Source organism: Calypte anna, chromosome 15, assembly GCF_003957555.1.
Source record: "Calypte anna isolate BGI_N300 chromosome 15, bCalAnn1_v1.p, whole genome shotgun sequence".
In the NCBI taxonomy this organism is placed as follows: domain Eukaryota; kingdom Metazoa; phylum Chordata; class Aves; order Apodiformes; family Trochilidae; genus Calypte; species Calypte anna.
The window spans coordinates 7,039,638-7,058,753 of record NC_044261.1 but is presented as its reverse complement, the minus strand read 5'-3'; the positions used below and the strand labels follow the sequence as shown (position 1 = coordinate 7,058,753).

At 42.3% G+C, this 19,116-nt stretch overlaps 1 protein-coding gene across 17 annotated transcripts in view; it reads left to right on the top strand.

Moving 5' to 3' along the window:
• Positions 1-19,116, top strand: part of FBRSL1 (fibrosin like 1) — a 515,430-nt gene that overhangs the window by 223,417 nt on the left and 272,897 nt on the right. For 12 of the 17 annotated variants that reach the window (XM_030460355.1, XM_030460343.1, XM_030460354.1 and 9 more), the window contains exons 3-4: positions 4,292-4,393; positions 15,521-15,556. The exons of 2 other annotated variants lie outside the window; for them this stretch is intronic. In XM_030460355.1, the coding sequence (XP_030316215.1) occupies positions 4,292-4,393; positions 15,521-15,556 (138 nt within the window). The remainder of the gene's footprint in view (positions 1-4,291; positions 4,394-15,520; positions 15,557-19,116) is intronic. 3 more of the 17 variants (XM_030460346.1, XM_030460342.1, XM_030460348.1) reach the window with 2 other exon arrangements.

The following is a 19,116-nucleotide window of genomic DNA, read 5'->3' as shown; positions in this document are numbered from 1 at the left end:
CCAAACGTGGCTTGGGATTGTCCGTGAGCACCTGCAGCATGCAAATTGATCATGGCTTTACAAACCTCACTACCTTGCCCCTGCTCCTTCCCTGCCAAGCCAGCAGCCTGCAGAGCTGGAACCTGCATCTTTAATATTCTCAAACCGAAATCTGTAGTTTCTGGTAAAAACTGAACCGTAGTTATTGCAGATAGCTGGCATTGCCTACCACCAGCTTTCCTCTGTGGTGTGTGGTGTTGTCAGGTGTGTAGTTTTATCTTGCAGGAGACTGCAGTGGTCTGGTTTTGAGCAGCCTTGGGTTTAATGAATGCTTTTTGAGAATTCTTTTAACTTCAGTGATGAAATAGGTGCTGCTTGAGTAAAACTTCAGCACCTATTTAATGTTCTAGTGAATACATACTGACATGAATGTCTGGCTGAGTTAGCAGTTGGATGAGGACAGGATTTGGCCTTTGGAAGAGATAAATTACCATATAACTTCAGTTGTCCCCTTGTGCCTTGTAATTTTGTTCCAGCTTACCTGCCCAGAGGTGACGCAGCAGTCAGCCCATGTTTGAGATTCCCTCACGCTCCCTCACACCTCAGGAGACGGAGCTGAGCAGCACCTCTCCCGGGGCTCTCTCTGTCACTGACCTTTGGATGTTTGTGTTGTTTTGAGACTTTTTGCTTCTCAGACAACTCCTAAAATATTTTGAGCAGACCTGGGGGCAGTGTGACCAAACATACTTGGTTTTGACCCCCGTATGCTCCTACCTGCTGCTTGCTGCTCAGGCCTGTGCTGGAAGCGCCATCCATGAGGGAAGGGCTGGTGCTTCCCGCCAAGCTGAAGGCAGCAGTGGGCTGTGTGGGTTCTTTAAAACAGGAAAAGTCAACGAGCTGGAGAGGAGGTTTCTTCCTAAACATTGCTGGTCAGTGATTTTAATGCTTCTTTGTAACAGCAGTAGGGCAGCTTTTAGCCAAGTGGAAAGGCAGCCTGTCTCAGACACCTCTCCTCAAGCCTAAATTTAGACCCCTTTACCTGAGGTATTTAATAATGATGGGTGGTGTGGCTCTATTGTTTGTGTAACCCTCTGGCACTGTGTTGTACAAGAAGATGTTGTGTGTTTTGTGTATGAATTTGAGGAGTTGTTTGGGTCTGTGACTTCCAGGGCATCCATGACATCCCTGAGGTGGGAGCCCCCAGGCTGCCCTCGCCTCTGGCCCACGCAGCCTTCGCAGGCTCTGAGAAACTCAAAACCATTCAAAAGGGAGAGGAATAGTTGTTTTTATAGTAAAGCTCAATCAGGGAAACATGGTCAGGAGGATTTTCTGCAAGTCAAGCAAAAACACCCAGAGAAAATCACTAGAAATCAAGCAGCCAAGCCGGAAGGAACTTTGGGAAAGAAGCTTTTGACCAGTTTGCTAATACTTGGGTCTGCAGAGAGTGTCCGTGAAACCAATGCATCCATTTAGCAGAACAACTTGTCCTCCTGGTTGGGTCCTGCATGTGGCTCATTAGGGTAATTACTGATGAATTAAGGCAGCTTGGCTCAGCACTCCGGCTGCGGGTGTGCAGGCTCCCCTGCTGGCAGGCAGCAGGTGTAAATGAACAAGATCTGTCAAAAAGGCTGATGACCCTCTTAATTCACAGCAGCAAACTGGGGACAGAGGTAGTGCAGCAAGTTTAATAATTGATATTTACTTGGAAAGGTTAATGGCAGCAGTGATGCTTCTAATTTGCTTGCCCGTGCAAGACCTTGTCAGGTCAAATTGTCTCAATTTGTTACCGTGGGTGTAGGTGTAGTTTTCCTTTAATGAAATTTGGAGAAAAGAAACAGGTGGTGTTGGGAGCAGACTGTAACTCAAGAAAAACAGCAAAAGGTTGGAGTCTGGTAACAGGTTGGGTGAGTCTGTGCTAACTTTGGACAGCTGGCAGTTTTAGTCCTTTTGAATAATTCTGGTGAACATTTGTGCTTGGGAAGGTGAAAGAATTTAGAATGGTGTAATTTACTTTTCCTTTAATTTGCAACCATCTAGGAGTTGTTTAGAGAAAAACGAAATAATTCTTACGGGCTTTGGAATGTTCCTAAGTGGAAGTGCTAGGGTTATGGATCAGAAAGCTGCAGAATTCAGTGGTAATTTCTGTTCTGTATTTAGAGAAATTGTAATTCTGTTCTTTAATAGTTAAGTGGTTCCTATTTCAGGGGGAAAAAAAAGCACCTGCTGTGTCTAGAAGCTTTGAAATTGGCAGGTTGGATACTTGACATCCAAGAGTCTCAGAAAATCTGGCTGATGTCTGGGAACCAGTAAAGTTGGGTTTTGAGTAAAAGTAGGAGGATCCAGATGACAGAAGAAACCTGGTGTGCCAGCATTTTCAAAAGGCTGTAATTAATGAGGTATTACCATTTGTCCTATTGGCTTGGCATCAATCCTAGGCAAGATAATGGGATAGCAATAGTGGTAATTGGTTAATAAAGACCTAAAAAAGAATACATGATTGACAATCAGTTTATGTACTTTAAAAAAAAAAAAACTTATCAAATTTACTTAATTACATGCAGGATAAAAAATTTGATGGTTAATGGTCACAGCATTGATGTAGTATAGTTAGATTACTGTGCTTGATGCTGTTGGGCTTTGTATTAAGAAAATACAACTATGGATCCAACATGATGAATTTCAAGTGGCTTATTTCCTATCTTTTTATCTGTTGCTGATAGTTGTATATGCAGACTCAGTGCTGGGAGTGCTTCTAGAAGATCACAGCAGGGATTACCTCTCGTTGCTGTGTTGTTTGAGCATTTTAATGTGGGAGCAAAGATGAAAATTAGTCTTGATAAAACTTTTCAGGTGAACAAAGTATTAAAAAGGTAGTTTGCAATGGATGAGACAGGACACTGATGCTGAGAGCAGTGGTTGTGCGATGAGGTGGCAGTGAGCAAATTTATATTTCTGACACTTCAGTGTGGCTGAGTCTAAAAGTCTTATCCTGAGGAAGAAAGACATTGCTGAGGTGTAAGGTGGCAGAAAGACATCTGAAGTGAGGACTTTAATCAGAAATGCACTGTTGCTTCAACATGTGCATGATAGTTCCTCTGACCTGTACTGTGTATTTGCAGACTGAATAAGTACTGGAGCTTGTTCTCCATATAATATCCTGAATATTGTATTAAAATATTAATAAACTGTTGGGCACTTTACTGGCAGCAGTATCAAATGTCCATGGGAGTGTAGTGATCAGTGTGCTCCCAGGGCTCGGGTTGCAGTGCCCATGTTGTGGCACTGTGCCCACTGAGCACGGTTCCTTGTGCCACGGTGGAAGGACTCCTTGGACATGCTGGAGTTATATCAGAGCACCATGAACAAACCCTGCTAGCTACTGAGACTGCAATGAAACTGGACAGACAGAAACAATGGGATTTTATTGCCATTAAAAGTACCAATTTGTACAAGCCGACATTTTAAATAGTGTAATTTAAATGGAACCAAACTGATATGAATAGAACCTATTAATAAATTAAACACTTCTTTCCACCCAATGTTAAACACTTTTTTCCACAAGGGAATTAACAGAATAATTTGTTAGTAAATGAGCCCAGGAATGGAGCTATGAATGACATATCTATCCTATTCTTCTCTGCCCCCTGTAATGCTCTTTGGAGATCTAGGTGGAAAGTTGCTGTGATTTCAAACATTGATGCCTCTCAGTTATGCACAAACACAAGCACAACTTCAAGTGAAGGATGATTTAGTGGTTAGAGAACTAGCTTTGGCACCCAGAGTTATGCTCTACTTCAAATCTTGTGCATTACCTCAAGCAAGCCAAGTTTTAGGCCAATATCCCTCATAGTACCACGGCACCTGACTGTCATGCTGGTACCATCCTCTCAGTGCAGTCACTGGAGGTGGCCCTGAGGTACATCTCTGGACTAGGAACCAGAGACCTGGCCTTTGATCAGCAAGTGGCAGGACTGAAACACCAGCATCACTGTCGAGGTTTCTGGAAGCAGAGAGTGTGAAGGGAGTTTGTGTACTTCCCTCTCATGTCAGGCCCTAGGACTTTGGTACAGCCTTGCCTGCTTCCATGGAGTGCTAAAAGCACCCCTGCCCTTGCATGTTAGCAAAAAGGAATATGAACACAAGTGGCCAAGCACAACTTCAGAGAAGCCCCAATGCCTTCAAAAGCATCCTTTCCACGGTGCCGTGGGCGTAGGAGTGAAACATTGACTAAACTGCTGTTGGCAACCTTGGGAAGAGGTGGCAGAGCAGTACTTGAAAATCTCCTTTTTCCCCCCTCCTTCTTCTCCTCTAGATGAAGGTCCCTACAAGCAGAAGTGGCAGAAATAGCGAGGAAGACAGCATCAGGGAGGCCACAAGCTCTCAGCGGAGCAGCTCAAGGGACCGTCTCAGTGATGTAAGTACCATTCAGGAGAAAGCATCGCTTCATTGCAGCAATTCCCACTGCTGACATGGCTTTTCATAAATCTTGCTGAACAAATGTTGGCATCCAGAGGTCACTGTGTAATAACTTTTTTTTTATGTCATGATTGAGTGTTATGGCATAAGTGGTTTAGCTGCCTTGCAAACACTATAATCATGGTGCAAATAATATGATAAGCAAAAGATCAGAGATGGGAAAGCAAAATGGAATTGTTATTCCCCGGGGAAAAATGGCTTGATGTTTTGTTTTGTTTTCTCAAAGAAGTTGTGTTAAAAAGCTTTTTACAGGATCTTTGGATTTAGCTACTGCACTTAATCACATAGTTTGAGTGCAAAGTCAGTTCATCTAATTTTATGCTTCCTGCCTCTAAGATAAGAGAGGTTTTGGGGGGAAAGCTGCCTTTCTCTCAGGAAATTCGATGGTACGTTGAGTGAAATGTTATGGTAAAACAAAAGCAAACGGTGCCTTAGTGTGTAAACACACAAATGGGCTTTTGAGTCACCAAGAAATCAATGGCACTGCTGGGATAATTTTATATGAAGGCTTTTGTGTAGCAATTAGCATTTCGCCTTCATTAAAACATGATTTTTTACTAATTAGGACCTTTCCCGTTAGGAGAGATTTAAATGAAGAACAATAATCAAACCGCTGGCACGAGCATGTCTGAAATATTAAATTTGCCATTTCAATGGCAAGCCACAGAAAATCCCAGAGCGAGTGGTTTTCATGTTGAGTTCTATTAATGTAAAATATGCTTCATAACTAAAACCTGTCACAGAAAACGGCTCACAACCAGCTAAATTCAATTGGACAGTTAATTTAGCTTTAAAATTGAAAACACTACCTCTGCTTCAGGATGCAAAAGGAAGAGGGGGGGAAAGCCTTTGATAAGTGTAATATATTTGCTATTACGGCTTTCAGAGCCCATTCTACAGGAGGAGAAGGGAGAGAAAGGGAAAAAAATGGGCTCCCACAAATGTGTTTAAAAGCTGAAAGTATTTATTAAAAATGTCAGCAGAAAAGTGCTTTTTGGCAGATTAAAGCGGGATTCAGCTTGACAGCTCTGACAGGGAAATGTGATGGGGGGAAAATTCTCTCTACATGTTGGAGTGTGAATGGGGCGCTGTAGAACAGCCGACACAGTGGGAGGAAGAGAAAATAACATGTCCTGTGATCTGCTTCCAGGATTTCGAACCCACACACTGCAGTGGGGAAAGTCCCGGTTGAGGAAGGGGGGGACCCTTGGACAAATCCTCTTGGCTGCAGGGAGTCTTTGACAGTGTTATTAGTCAATAATGATCATAATTCTATACATACCTAAATTTATGTGATTCTCTCCTTCTCCTTGGCTGCTCTTGGCAGGTATGGAAGCAGGGGTGCCTGGTAGTGTTGCTGTGCCATCCTGTGGGGCCACAGGAGAGGAAGAACATATTCAGACTCTGCAATTAGCTTAGGTCAAAGCGTTAAGTGGTCTTGAAGACTTCTCATATTAAGCCAATGCACTTCCAGTTTTTTCTCCTCCTTTTCCTTTGCCTCCAAAGCTGCAGGCTGAGCCTGCAGGAATTGAATATGAGTGCCTAATTCCTGCAAAATCTTCAAAGCTAGTTCAGCAGCCAGGGAAATTCAGTGGGAAATAGGCATTCTGTTCTTTTTAGTCAACAGGGATATCTGGGCAGTGCCTGAAGGCCGGGGCACATTTTGGAGCTTTGCTGAAGCTACTCTCATGACCTGGCAACCCGTTGCAAATGAGAATTTTTCAAATTAGTAATTAAACAGTTTGAACAGTGAGGTTCATGAATCACAGAATGTTCTTCGTTCAATTAATTTGATGAGTGCAATTTAGCTTAATTAACGTATAACGCTTCCTCACGTACTAGGTAACGTTCTGCCAGTCTATTTAGTGATGTCAGAAAGTCTTAGGAAGTTCCCCACGGGTGAGAGTCAGTTTGGTTTTTCGCTTTGGTGTTCAAAGAGAATAGGGCAGAGACTTTTTTTCCTCTTCTAAAGATGGGAGCCAGGGAAGGGGAGAGAAGAAGAGCTGCATTCTACTTGATGTCGATTCCTACAGGGATTTTCTGCCATCCCTGTCCACGCATGGCTCTGAAGCTTGTACTTCCCAGCATGCTGTTAAATAGGTGTTGCGCCTGCTTACTTGTGGTACTGAGAGGATTAAAAAGCTGCAAGGCTGTAAGGGGGTAAAAGGGAAGAAGGGACAGTTTTATCCTGTGGTTAGTGGCTAAAACTCAGGGCTCTAACACAGGCTGTGCTCGGGGTGGCGCACCTCTCCTTGCAGACAGATGCTCTGTAGCAGGAGACAACTGGGTTGTTATTCACTCACTCCCACATAACTGTTTCTTGGTGCACTTGGGCCTTCAGGACTGTGTTTCTTGCTGTCTTTCCCTCTCATCTCTTTCCCCATTAACTGGGTGAACAATGGAGTAAATGAGGCAGGAGGTGGCAGGTTTGGGGCTGCTGTGTGGGCAGCACACAGCAGGTGTGGTGGGAAATGTGTATGCAAGTGCTGGCTGTAGCATTCAGTGTTGCCACCTTAGGGCCAGAGTCCCTTCATCCTGGTGTCATTGTCAGTCCTCTGTTTAAGAAGGCACTATTCCTGAACAGCTTAGCAGGATCCTCTGTGTGATTTGTTTGTTGAGGTGGGGATGTTTCAGGGGGATGCCAGAAAGTTGTTCTTTATTTACATTAATGCATGTCATTAGTCTCTAATGGACCATGAAGTCAGAGAGGTGGCCCTGCGTCCTGTTGTGAAATAATTGCACTCAAAAGAAAACTGGAGCACATAATTGATTGTGTCTTACACAGAGAGAGAGCCATCAGTCCATCCACAACAAGAACCAGAGCATTTTGCTGCTTTTTTGCCACAGTGAAGTTTCTGTGGGGACAGAGTGCTACAACTTCATAGTAAGACAGCAATTGTCTGTCTTGTATAGGACATCTTTCCAGACATTACACCAAGTGCCATTATTATGGTCATTGGGGAAAAGTGCTTGTTATGATTTGGTGAAATCATCTCTGGCTGCAGCAGTTTGATTTGTTGAGGCTGGCCTCTTCTTTGGGATGATGAAACTTTGGAGCAGAAAAACTGATAAGTTTTAGCCCAGGTTTGCACAGCAGATGTTGTGGTGTGGGGGAGAGGGGATGGGAATTTTTCACTTGTTTATGTTCCCAGCATTGATGTAAAATTCTCTTAAAATTTAATACACAGCTGACAAGCCTTTTTACACATGTACTCTCAGGTCTTCTGCAACCTACATGGAGTCAACAGGCTTTTTTCCAAAATGGGATTTTCCTCTGCTGTCTTTCATAGTGAGGGAATTGGAAGTTGCTGGAGAATTAAGAGCCAGATAAAACCATCTTGCCTATTTTGTTGTGTTGACTCAAGTAAAAGTGGAAGGCTTGGGACATTTGTTTTTGTTTTTCCCCGTTTCCATAATTGTCCTAATCTTTCTGATGTCCTGAACAGTCAAAAAAATCCACACAGAGCCTTGTATAATGGCTTTTTAAAAAAGGTTTTTATCTTTTTCTTGACCCATCAGCTTAAGAACTCCTGCTTTTTAATGGATTTTCTCCCTCACTAAATTGAATGGATCGTCCCTCATTATCATTTAAATAGAAGCCTCACCCTGTGAACATGGAAAATTTGAATGTGGAAGTAGAGCTGTGATAATTTGAAATATTCGGAAGGTGGGGGCAAGGAGGGGGAGCAGGAGGCAGAGTGGAGAATTGCTGAATGTAATTGTCATGGATTCTCAATTTTGTTGCCACAAGATAGGAAAATAGACTAATAATTGTCTTCCAACCCTAGTAGAATAGTTGCCCTAGTTAGCGAAGCTAACACTCTAATTTGTCATGGGGGCACAGAGATGAATGAGGATGTATGCAGGGCACAGCCAGGGCTAAATTGAGTGATATACTAAGGCAAAGAGCAAATTGGCAATTATTGGCCCAGCTGAAAAGGTTGGCAAGGTGTGCTGCTTTCTCACGAAGCCCTTAGGGGAAATTGGAAATATAAAATATCGACCATAAATACTCACTGATTAGGAAATATGTTGCAAGAGGTGCTGGCCACTTAAGAGTCAAAACTCTCCTTTTCAAGGATTGGCTTCAGCTGTGCATCCAAACCAGCAAGTGCTGCTACTAAGTTGTTCAGAGCTTTTTCCTCCCATCCCCCAGGCTATCGTTTCTAATTTTCCATCATCCTAGCTTCTTATGTTTGTTTGTTTTTCATGATAAACTAAAGCAGTCTTTTAGGAAATGCGGAGATCTTCCTCTCCTCTAATGTTCTCTGGTAAGTGTTTAGCATATTGTATAGACGAGATATAAAATTCTCTGTCTGGTAGATGAATACAAAATAACTTCTGTGATTTCTAATTCAAACAGTTCACTGTTGATCTGCTTTTCTTTGTGTGCCATCACAGGCACTATCTCCCCCTTCTACCTTCCTGTACCATGCTTCCCCTCCTGGGGCAAAGGGATTAAAGTAGCAGCAGGGTACAAAGCTGCATGTCCTTCTGTTGCCTCAGGCACAATACCTTGCCAGAAGCATGATCAAATGAGCCTTTGAAGTGAGAATTGGACCACAGTCACGCCACAGGGCCTATTTATCCACTTTGCAAACTTTGCACATGTGGGATGTGTGGTCTTGGCTGTGGGCCAGGTGTCGGTGGGACACCAGAACTTGGCAAATCTCTGGCCAGGAACACCTCAGTGTGGCAGTCAGGGATGTTACTGAGGGCATTGAAGGAGTGTTCTGGAAAGCCTGGGTCAGCATCCTGGGGGCTCTTTGTGGCACCATTGTTCCCCATGTGTAACACACTAGAATCTGATCCCTAGTTTGAAGAGTGGAGTGAGAGCATTGTAGAGCTTAACAAAATACAGGTAGCAACAGGATACTTTTCAACCCCCCCTTCATCAAACCATGGGTATTGGGAAACTGGTCTGGATATACATGCAAGGATTATGAGTGGTTTTGAATCATATTTCTCTGAAGGCAAGAATTCACGTCCCTTCAGCATGCTATGTTACCTTTGTGTACCTCAAAGATCCAAATGCTTGCAGGAAAACTTCTGCAGAATAAATTATGAGCAAAGTTGTAATGACTTGCAGGAAGCTTCAGGTAGTGAAGCATAGCTAGGAGGAAAGAAAGTCTGGAGAAGGTAGTTTGAAGTTGGCTGAGTGGTGGTGGTTTGAGTGGGAGTAGCACTTTTGCATGATTCTTGCCTTTTGGAAATACCAGGTTTTTTCATATTGTTCCTGGCTTACTGTGTGCACTTTGTTTCCCTCTTTCCTTCTGCTGTCTGTGGCCATCAGCTGCAGGAATCTGTGTCTTGGGTGGAAGCTGTTCTGTAGCTTATCAAGTGAGTTACAGATGTTTAGATCTTGTGTAATTTGGGATCTTACTGAACTGGTTTTGCAGTATTTCCAAACATAATCCCCTTTGTTTATCCAACGTAATAAAATAAGCAAATTAAAAAAAGAAACACATTGAAGTTTTGCACAACATCCAAACCAATTCATCATCTATTGTGGTTATCTTGTCAGGTCCTGGTTTCTAATCTAAGTGAACATCAGATGCACTGTGTGACCTTTGCCAAGTCAATTGAACTCATTGTATTAACAGATAGGAGTGTGACTGTGGAAATTAATTGCAATAACAAACTCTGTGTCAGGGTCTGGGCTATCCTCTGCCCTTGGCCCTTTTTGTTTTCCTTCCCACTTAGTCCTCTTGTTCCAAGACATTTGAGTTTTATAAGGAACTTGCTTGGAAAGGAAATACCAGATTTCTGCAGTTTTCAAAGCTGAGCCAATAGTCTGTTGTTGAATGTTCTGTAAATGCCAGGTAAACACACAGGCTGCCTTCTGCCTCAGCCCTATCTGACTGCAGAATTGGGGTAGCCAAGAAATGGAGGAAGACAGGTACAGCTGAGGTGAGTTTTTATCCTGAACAAATGCTATAAAGCATAATTAAAAATTAGCTTTCTGTGTTATAGATTAAATCTGCTGAGTGCTAATCAACCAAATCAGGCTATATGATAACTTCAGACCTGTGATTCAGCAAGGGAAGAAGAGGGACTAAATAGGAGTTGGGAAGTGTGCCTCAGGTCCATCCTCTGCTGGGGACTCCTGTGGTGACACTGGGCATGTGTAAGCCTTTCCTTGCCTCAGTTTCCACACTAATACGGGGTTGGCATTAGTAATAGGGCTTGGAGGCTCTTTTTGGGGACTGTCCTGTGCCTACATAGGAATAGCTGTTTGGCCAAAACTGCTATTTCAGTGCTGACTTAGGAAGTGCTTGATATACTTTTGGTGACAGACAACAAAAGTGGCACATTTCAGAAAAGATGGAATGAACTCTTGATGTTTCTGGAATATGCAAATTTTGGTCTTTTAGCCAAAGAGGAGGGAAATTAATCCTATAAGCAAGAGCTAATTTTGTGGTCATGTGGTCATCACCTGCTTTTATTTAATCCCCTTATAGTGAGTTCATATGTCAAAGATTCAAAAGATCCAAGTTGAATCCTGCCTGACTTACTGAGAGTGAGAAATTGACTTTAGGTACCTTATTACCTTGATTATTACTGGGTTTTAGAGCCCTTCCTACTGTCCTTCTAGTAAATAAATAACCCAATGGCTTTAAGAAACTGAACACAGGGCGTTTTGATTTCTCTTGCATCATGAGAAGACTTGGAAGGCCATGCTTTTATTTATACAGGGGAATTAAATTTTCCTGTCAGTTTAACAGATGATCTTGGAAAACCCACTGAAGGTTATTGGTGAGATTTTGTCATGTCATGATTTTCTTTTCCAAATTGCAATCATTGTGTTTATCAGGAATAAAGGAAGAAATCTTTTGCAAACAATTGCAGATTGCAGTGTAACTCAGTCTGTCACGGACATCATTGGGGGGGATAGTGAAGTCGTTCAAGAGTAAGATTTTGTCTTTGCTGCCAGAAAGGTGTATTTTTTTTTCCTATATCCAGTGTGATTAATGCGAGAGCTATCCCAGGGTAGAAATAATTCACTCTGTGACATAGCTGAAATGTCTTGTCTGTGCTGTCTGGTTTTGTTTTTAACCTTGGGCTTAAAAGGAACCAAAAATCTTTAGTTGTAAAAGAGCACATCATCTGCAAAATATTATAAGCCATTTATCTTTATGCACAAATGCCATCTAGCACTGTAGTTCCACTTATGCGTCATTAAATGCACAGACCACACTCATTTTGCCCCTAACTAATAACAGTCTCCCCTAGAAACCCAGCATCTGACAGACAGTGCTGAAAGAGGCCTGAGAGGCACAAAAGCCACTATTCAAGCCAGGCAGAGAGGGGCCTCTGCCCTCCACAAGGGTTTGTTCAGGGTTGCTTCCCATGGGAGCTGCAGGGTCTGCAGGCACAGCAGGGATGTGCCCACCACAGCACCAGCACTGGAGAGCTGGCAGACCCTGGCCATGGGCAGGCAGCACTTGGGGTGTGTGGGCACACAGCTGTCCCCATCTCCCACTTCTTCTGCAGAATTGGGCTTTGCTGATGGAAAGGTTTTGGGAAGGGCAGGAATTTGGCAGCTGTTCTGTCTCCGGCTGCAGGGAGTTGGCTGGGTGGGGTCGTGATCTTTGTGTGTTTGGCTGCATCTTTTTTGCTTGTGGTGCTTTCTTTGTGCAGCATTTGAAGACCTGAGCTTGGGTGCCTGGGTGGAAGCAGTAAGGGTGCTCTGGGTGTTGGTCTGAAGTGAACCAAAGCTGCCAGGCAGGCGTTGTGCTCGTCAGTGCAGCACTAACATGAGTGTGGCTAGCTGGGTACTCTGGTGACCATTGGCCCTGCTGCTTGATGTACATTCAGACAAGGAGAAAATTGTCCAAAGTAGCAAATAGGCTATTTTGAGAGTAAGACTGATATGATGGCCCTCCATGTAAGTGCTTCTGTCCTTTAGGTGAGAGCCTTTGTAAGTCATTCCTGCTGAAGATTTGCCCCAGTAACTGCTCTTGCTAGACAAGCACTCATTCATAGTCAGAGGAGGTTTCTTCAACTTTGAATAGGTGCCAAATGAAACTTCCACTACGATTTCTTATATTTGCAGCCATGATTGATTACTTTTCTCATTATTTGATCTTGATATAGAGACATATGGATTGAGCTATCTTTATATCAACCCCCAAAGATTTTATTCTTTAGCAACATCCATCACAGTTGCATGCAAACTGTTCTGCTCTGGCACTCATAGCTGATACTAGCTGGGGCTTTCAAAGTTTCTACATGTGGCAGTGGGTATGGATCCTCCTAAGGAGCCTGCAGTGTTCCCAGCTAACCAAGAAAGAAATAGTGGTTTGTTAGATGTGCAGAAAAATGCATGCAAACAGCTCTGGAGAGTGTGGGACATGGCTGTGTGTAAACCTAATTGTTGGAAAGAATTTTACGAGTTGAATCCAAAGTATTCACCAGTGACTAACTTTTATACAAATGCAATAAAAATTCTAAGAGGAGGGAGCCCTTTCCCCCCCTCTGATTTCCAGGAATGTTAATGTTCAAACTTGTAAGGGAGGAAGAAATTCTTAGATGTCAAAAATGGCAGAGTAAATAGCCATTCCGTTTAAATTATTTCCAATGTAATATTTTATTCAGCAACTGTTTTTATTGTTTTCTACTCAGTGGTTTTAAATGAGTGGTCTGCATATTCCTGGGGTTCTTGGATAGCTTGGGATGCCTCTAAGTTATCTGAGGAAAGCAGGTCTGTTGTTAGCTCATTTGAGTTTGTTGTTCAAGGCTCTTCTCCATCCCAGGTAAATATTTTAGTTGTGCGCAAGACTCAAAGATGGATAATAACTGTTAAAGTGAAAGTGTTCTGAGAGGCTGTTTCCCTTGAGAGAAGCTTCTAATGAAACCTCTTGTTTCTGGTTTTGGTTATTTCCAATTTATTAGACCTTGTCAATCTTTATTACATCTGAGTTGGTGGGGTGGAGATTGAGAACTGCCACCTTTTTTCCTTTCCTCCCACCTCACTGAGCAGGTAATTTGCCCTCTTCTCATTTCTGTGTGTACTTTAGGTGAGCTGCCTGAACAAGCTATCCAAGGTGTCAGAGAAGATGACCGTGTTTAGGTGTTCAACAGACTTACATAGATAGCAGGATAGCATTATTAAACTTTTTTTTCTGTACAAGACTGAATGCCATGAGTTGTTTGAGGTGCTTTTAAAAAGCATTTCGGATAGGTTTGTCTTAGTTTCTCAAAAGCAGAGATAAATGCTACAGCCCTTCATTTCACCAGTCTGTAGCTGTAGTTCTGTGCTGTTTACAATACTGAAGTTTGTAAATAACTTCTTTTTTGTAGCATTTGAAGGCAGAGGCCAAATCAATGTGTGATATGGTTAAAACACCATTAGCAGTTCATGTCTCAGACTCTGTGAAATCTGTCCTTTCCCTGCAGAGCAGAGGTCTCCTGAGATACAGCAGGACAGAAGTGCAGGTGCTGCGAGCCAGGAATGGGGTCTGGCACCCAGTCACACATCAGCTGCAGAGCTGTGTGTAAGACCTGGGAAGGGCTGTGCCACAGCTTTCCCTCCATCTGGCACACTGGTACCTGAGCCAGCTGGTGGGAGTGTTAATGGGAAAACCTTCTTCCAGCAGCACACTCACTTAATTGTAGGGCTTTGCCATTGTCCCTTTTTTGCTTTGGAAAGTTTCTTCCATGGACCCTTGGCTGAAAAATTACTTGTCTGGTGCCTGGGGCAGCTGCAAGACAGTGGCACAGATTGGGCTTGGACAAGCCAACAAGAACTGGGTTTTCCATTGAGCACAACAGGCTGGAAAGGTTTTTGTGTGTATCTAGGTATTTTCTGATCAAAAGGTTTGCAAACTGGTCATACAAAGTAACTCTTATCTACTGGTGGAAAATTACAAGCATTTGCGGTAGTCTGCAATGAGTTTGCATCCATCTCTTCTGGGTATGGTGCTGTTGTGGTTATTTGCTAACACTGTAACTTGTAGCTGTGCTGAAAAAAAAAATCTTCAGCCTTAAAAATCAGCCTGCAAGAATTTCTTATTTTTGCTCAGGCTTTGGTACCCACTAGAACATCAGTCTTGCAAACAGGACTGTTAAGACTCCCTGAATCATGTTTAATAAAATCACGTAGTGAGGGCATCGTGATTATAAATCACACTTGGAAATTGGCCTGCAGAGAACTTGCTGGGTTGTGTGGTATCGTATGGCACCACTGTTCCTGGCTTCTTTTTAATTTCCGAAAAGAAGGCTTCTAGCAGCAGCTGCAGAGAGAGGTGGAATTCATTTAGCTGCTTTCAGAAAGCCATTGCCAGTGAAAAACAGCACCTTGACAGACTTGGGTTGTAGAGGGGAAAGGGATCCAAGTGACTGGAGATAGCCTAATGAAAAGGAAAAGAACCAAATTATTTAGGAGCATGTGAAGGAGGTAAGAATGTGGTAGAGAAAGGAGAAAGAGGAGCTGAAATGAGAAGTAGGTATAAACAATGTAATTTAACTTAAAAGGGACTGAATGCTTATCAAAGCTCTGAGAGATGATAAATTAGTGCTTTGCTGCTATTGTTTCAGACAGAGTTGTCATATGGTAACACTGCAGTAATGAAGTCTGGAGGCTCACGAATTCACAGGGGGAAATGGGAGATGGGATATATGGTTACGTGATTGAGAGTTGGAGTTGATGAGGCAAAATGTTCAGCCCTGATTCAGGAGAGCATCCTTACACACACGTGTTGTTCCTTGGAAGCTGCTGTTACATACTGAAGAGGGACAGTTCAAAATGCAAACTTCTCTGCTACAAAGATGTGTCTCATGCTGTGAGCTTTTACCTTAGTTGGGAGGTGCTGTCAAAGGCCTGCTCTAGCCTGTGAAACCCTTGTCTGAAATAACCCTGGAGCCCTCACTTGGAAGTGCTCTTTGCCCGTTACTCCTGTGGCAGTGTGCAGAATGTCAGAAGATTATTTGAGGTGTTCTGGTTGTGAAGTTTTTCCCCTAAGGAGTCTACTGGGCTGGGGGAGGGAATCACAAAATGATTCTTATCTTACATTACATAGAATCTCTTGCATTACTTACTGTGGCATATTGTTTCCTCCCACAGAGTTCTGCTCAATCGCTTTCAGGAAGAGGCTACTCCGTAAGTCATTTTACAGCTAATTCTTTCACTTCTGTTGATGTTGATTGCAGAGGTTTACACTACCTATTGCATATCCACTGACATGAAAGAAATGCAGAACATAAAACAATAGGATTAGAGTACAGGAATGTCATAGCACCTGACAGGGGACATGTGAGAACACATTAGGAGGATGGGTGCTGCTTCAGTTTCATTTTTTACGTATAGGGAGGGCTTTTTGCACTGTGAGATAGTCACTTCCTGAGAATTAAAAGATGAGAATGGGGTGAGTTTTCAGCACAGGTGGGAAATGCTTCCCTCCTCTCCTCCCTCCCCCTTGCAGGTTTTCATTTGTGTGTTAAATACATAAAATACAAAGAATAAAAGACAAGATTACTCCATTTTAAGCAGAATTGTAACCCATACGAGTCTGAATAAAAAAGTTTATATTCTCTTATTTGCAACCTCTGAGTTATAAAACAAGCTCCCTCATTTTCAGAGGAGGCTGTTGCTGGTGTTTTCTTACAGGAGTGCCATGGGTACCTGTGTTCTAGGGCTGGTGTTTCAGGGCCAGGACATGTCTGCACATACATTTCTGTTCACATGTACCTTATTTGTGTGTGCAATAATGACATTTCGTCATGTAGAGGTGTTTAATTATTTGTTGGGTACCTTTGCTGCTCAGCTGTCCAAAAAGGCAGGCACTTGAACCTTATTGTATCTATTAATAAGGAAATAGGAGAGGATGTGAGTGTCTCAGCAATGTCAATATCAAAATTGCTGGAATCACATTATATCTGACTCTCAAAACAAATATATAGTGTGTAGATATCTGTTATAATACTCTGTTTTCTCAGCCAAGAAGTTAATTATACCCTCATTGCAAATACAAAGGTTGTAGATGGTGTGTGCTTGTCTTATGCGAAAAATCTGAAGTGGAACGTCCCAGTGCAGCTAATTCCTGCCTGCACTTACTGACAATAATTGCTGTTTTCTTGACCTCTGCCATGACAAAGTTTTGCCTTTTAGGTGAATGGTCCCAAGCTCTGTATCTTACCAAGTAAGAGCTCTAACTGCTCACTTTTCATAGACCAGAGCAAGGGTGGGTTTTCTGTGTTTCAGGAAGTTGATGTGGAGACCTGGTACACCTTTTTTTTTTTTCCTTTTTCCTTCTTTCCCTTGCAATACTCATGAATTATTTTCTTTCAGTGATTTGTTATATTTTTAGAGTTACATGGTGGAAGCTGTGGCTTCTACCTAGTGCTTTACCCACAGAGAAAAAACTGCTATGAAGTGCAGAATTTGTGGTCTGATTTCATGGTGACACTGTCACATGCTATCACACATATTATCAGAAGTTCATGATAGAAGACTAAGAACATAAAGCCATTACAAAATAATGGATGACTTGAAAAGCCTCACAGTTTTAATGAAATAATGTCACAAATTTTTAGACAGTAATGACATGTCTCCTAAGTATCCTCCTGTCTAAATCTTCCCAGCATCCCAGGTGAGTATCATTACTTTGTTGAGGGATGAGGAATGTTTACTCTGGGACCAGTTGAGCGCTGCTTCCCATACACATGAACAGTTGGATTCACCTAGGCTTCCAAAGGCAGATGGTGTTCCTTCTATTTGTCTATAAAATGCCATGCATGCCTGTGGCACCACATAAATAATAATGAATCATCTTCACCAATTTTATGACTGAAGGCATGGTTTGGGAATTAAACAATTTCCCGCTGGCTATAACATAGGTTGCGAAATCTTAATGGAAAAAGGCCAAAGAATTCTTTTTAGTCTCAGGCTAATAAATCAGAAGACTGTTTTTCCTCCATTGCTGGCTGTTAAAAAATTTACTTTTGTGTCTCAGAGAAATTATTTTGAGAAAATTTCTAGCTCCTTCTCTGTGCATGTGTGAGGACAAGGTTCTTTTCTTTAGCCAACCCGTAACTTCTCAAGGGAGGCAAGAGCTTTCTGTGTGCCAAGGCAGTATTTTGAGATCATGAGTGGTGTGAGCTGGGGGGGCTTTTCCTTATGGGTTGTCATTTTCCCTATTAAACTGTCTTCTGCCTCACCATGTGCCAGCTGTTGAAGCTGACCATTTCCCTTAAGACTCTGATGCTGCTCTGAATTGATTTAGCATAAGGCAGAGACTGTCACTTCCAGCACTGCCAGACCTTGCTGGCCCAAACCTGCATTGGAAGCTGACTCTCCCAGGTGGCAGAGAGATGCTCAAACACCAGTTCAAGACAACTGGCCCCAAACCAGGCCTTGTCCATAGTATGTTGTAACAGTTCTCATTTCCTCATGAGAGCAGCTATATGTGAACCACTAGGTCAGTATTTTGGCTCTTTCTACATCAAATGGGTTGTTTGCCAGACATGGTGGAAGCATGCTTAAAAAATAGTGCTGGTAGGAGGCACAGTGGAGACACTCTTCTTGTATTGAGTGCTCCTCCTGTTATCTGTTCATGGTTTGTGTTGTGGAAGACTGTCACTTGCAGACTGATGATATATACCATTACTTGGTGAAGTTCTTGTACTGGGTTTCATAAGCAGCTGTTTAAATACCACAAACCACTTTGTGCATGTTCATTTTTAATTAACTCATTTCAAATGTGCACGCTCCACCATTCACTTGCTTCAGCCATCCCTGCAGAGATGTTTGCTTTCAGAAACGTGTAGAAAATGCACGTTTTAAGAAATTTTCCATCTTAGAAATTTTAAGAAAATGTGCATTTGCAACAGGAGAACTGAAAACCTGTCATAGGGATCTTGTATGAAAATTCCCAATCCAAGGTTCAGCACATCCTGCTGAGAGGAGACAAACAAGGTCTGTGCAGTCAGAGCAGGGAATGTCCAAAACCTTAGCAAACCATTTGTATATAAACTACAGGCTCTGGAGCTATAGTTAAGAAGAAAACTAAATGCAGGTATCTAAATAACTCTCCAGTGTTGGATATTCCAAGAACTTCATTTACTTCAGACTTCTCATGGAACATTAAATGCCTAAATATGAACTGTGCTTGAAATAACCCTGAATTTTGGTGTCATTGAAGTTAACACATAACCTCTGGTTAACTTCAGCACCACCTTGATTTAAATTGTAGCTTCAAAAATAGCATTAATGATGACTTGGCACATAGTTTCACAGCCTATCTGTAGATTTTGCAAGCAAAAATTCTTATAAATGTGTTTCCCAAAAGAAAGTTTTGAATGGCATTTACATTTCCTTGGATAACACGAGACATATCTGTCTGTACTGTTTCTGTAAGCTCCTTATCTCATCAGTAACATGTGTTTCATATCCTTATCTTATTAAATGTATGCTTCCTCTGTGCTGAGAAATAGAAGGCTAGTTTGTTTATGGAGGTTTAATCTTATTCCCTTTATGACTTGTTGGTTACATACATGTGATAAACTACTCTAGCCATTTGTCACACTTCCTGCACACACAAATGAGATAAGTGATCTTAGTCAGAAAGGTCTGTCTGTCCTCTGAACAGACAAAACAGATTTCTGTAACAGGATGAGAGGCTTGGCCACCTGAAAATGCACTGATTTGTTAAAAAATACACA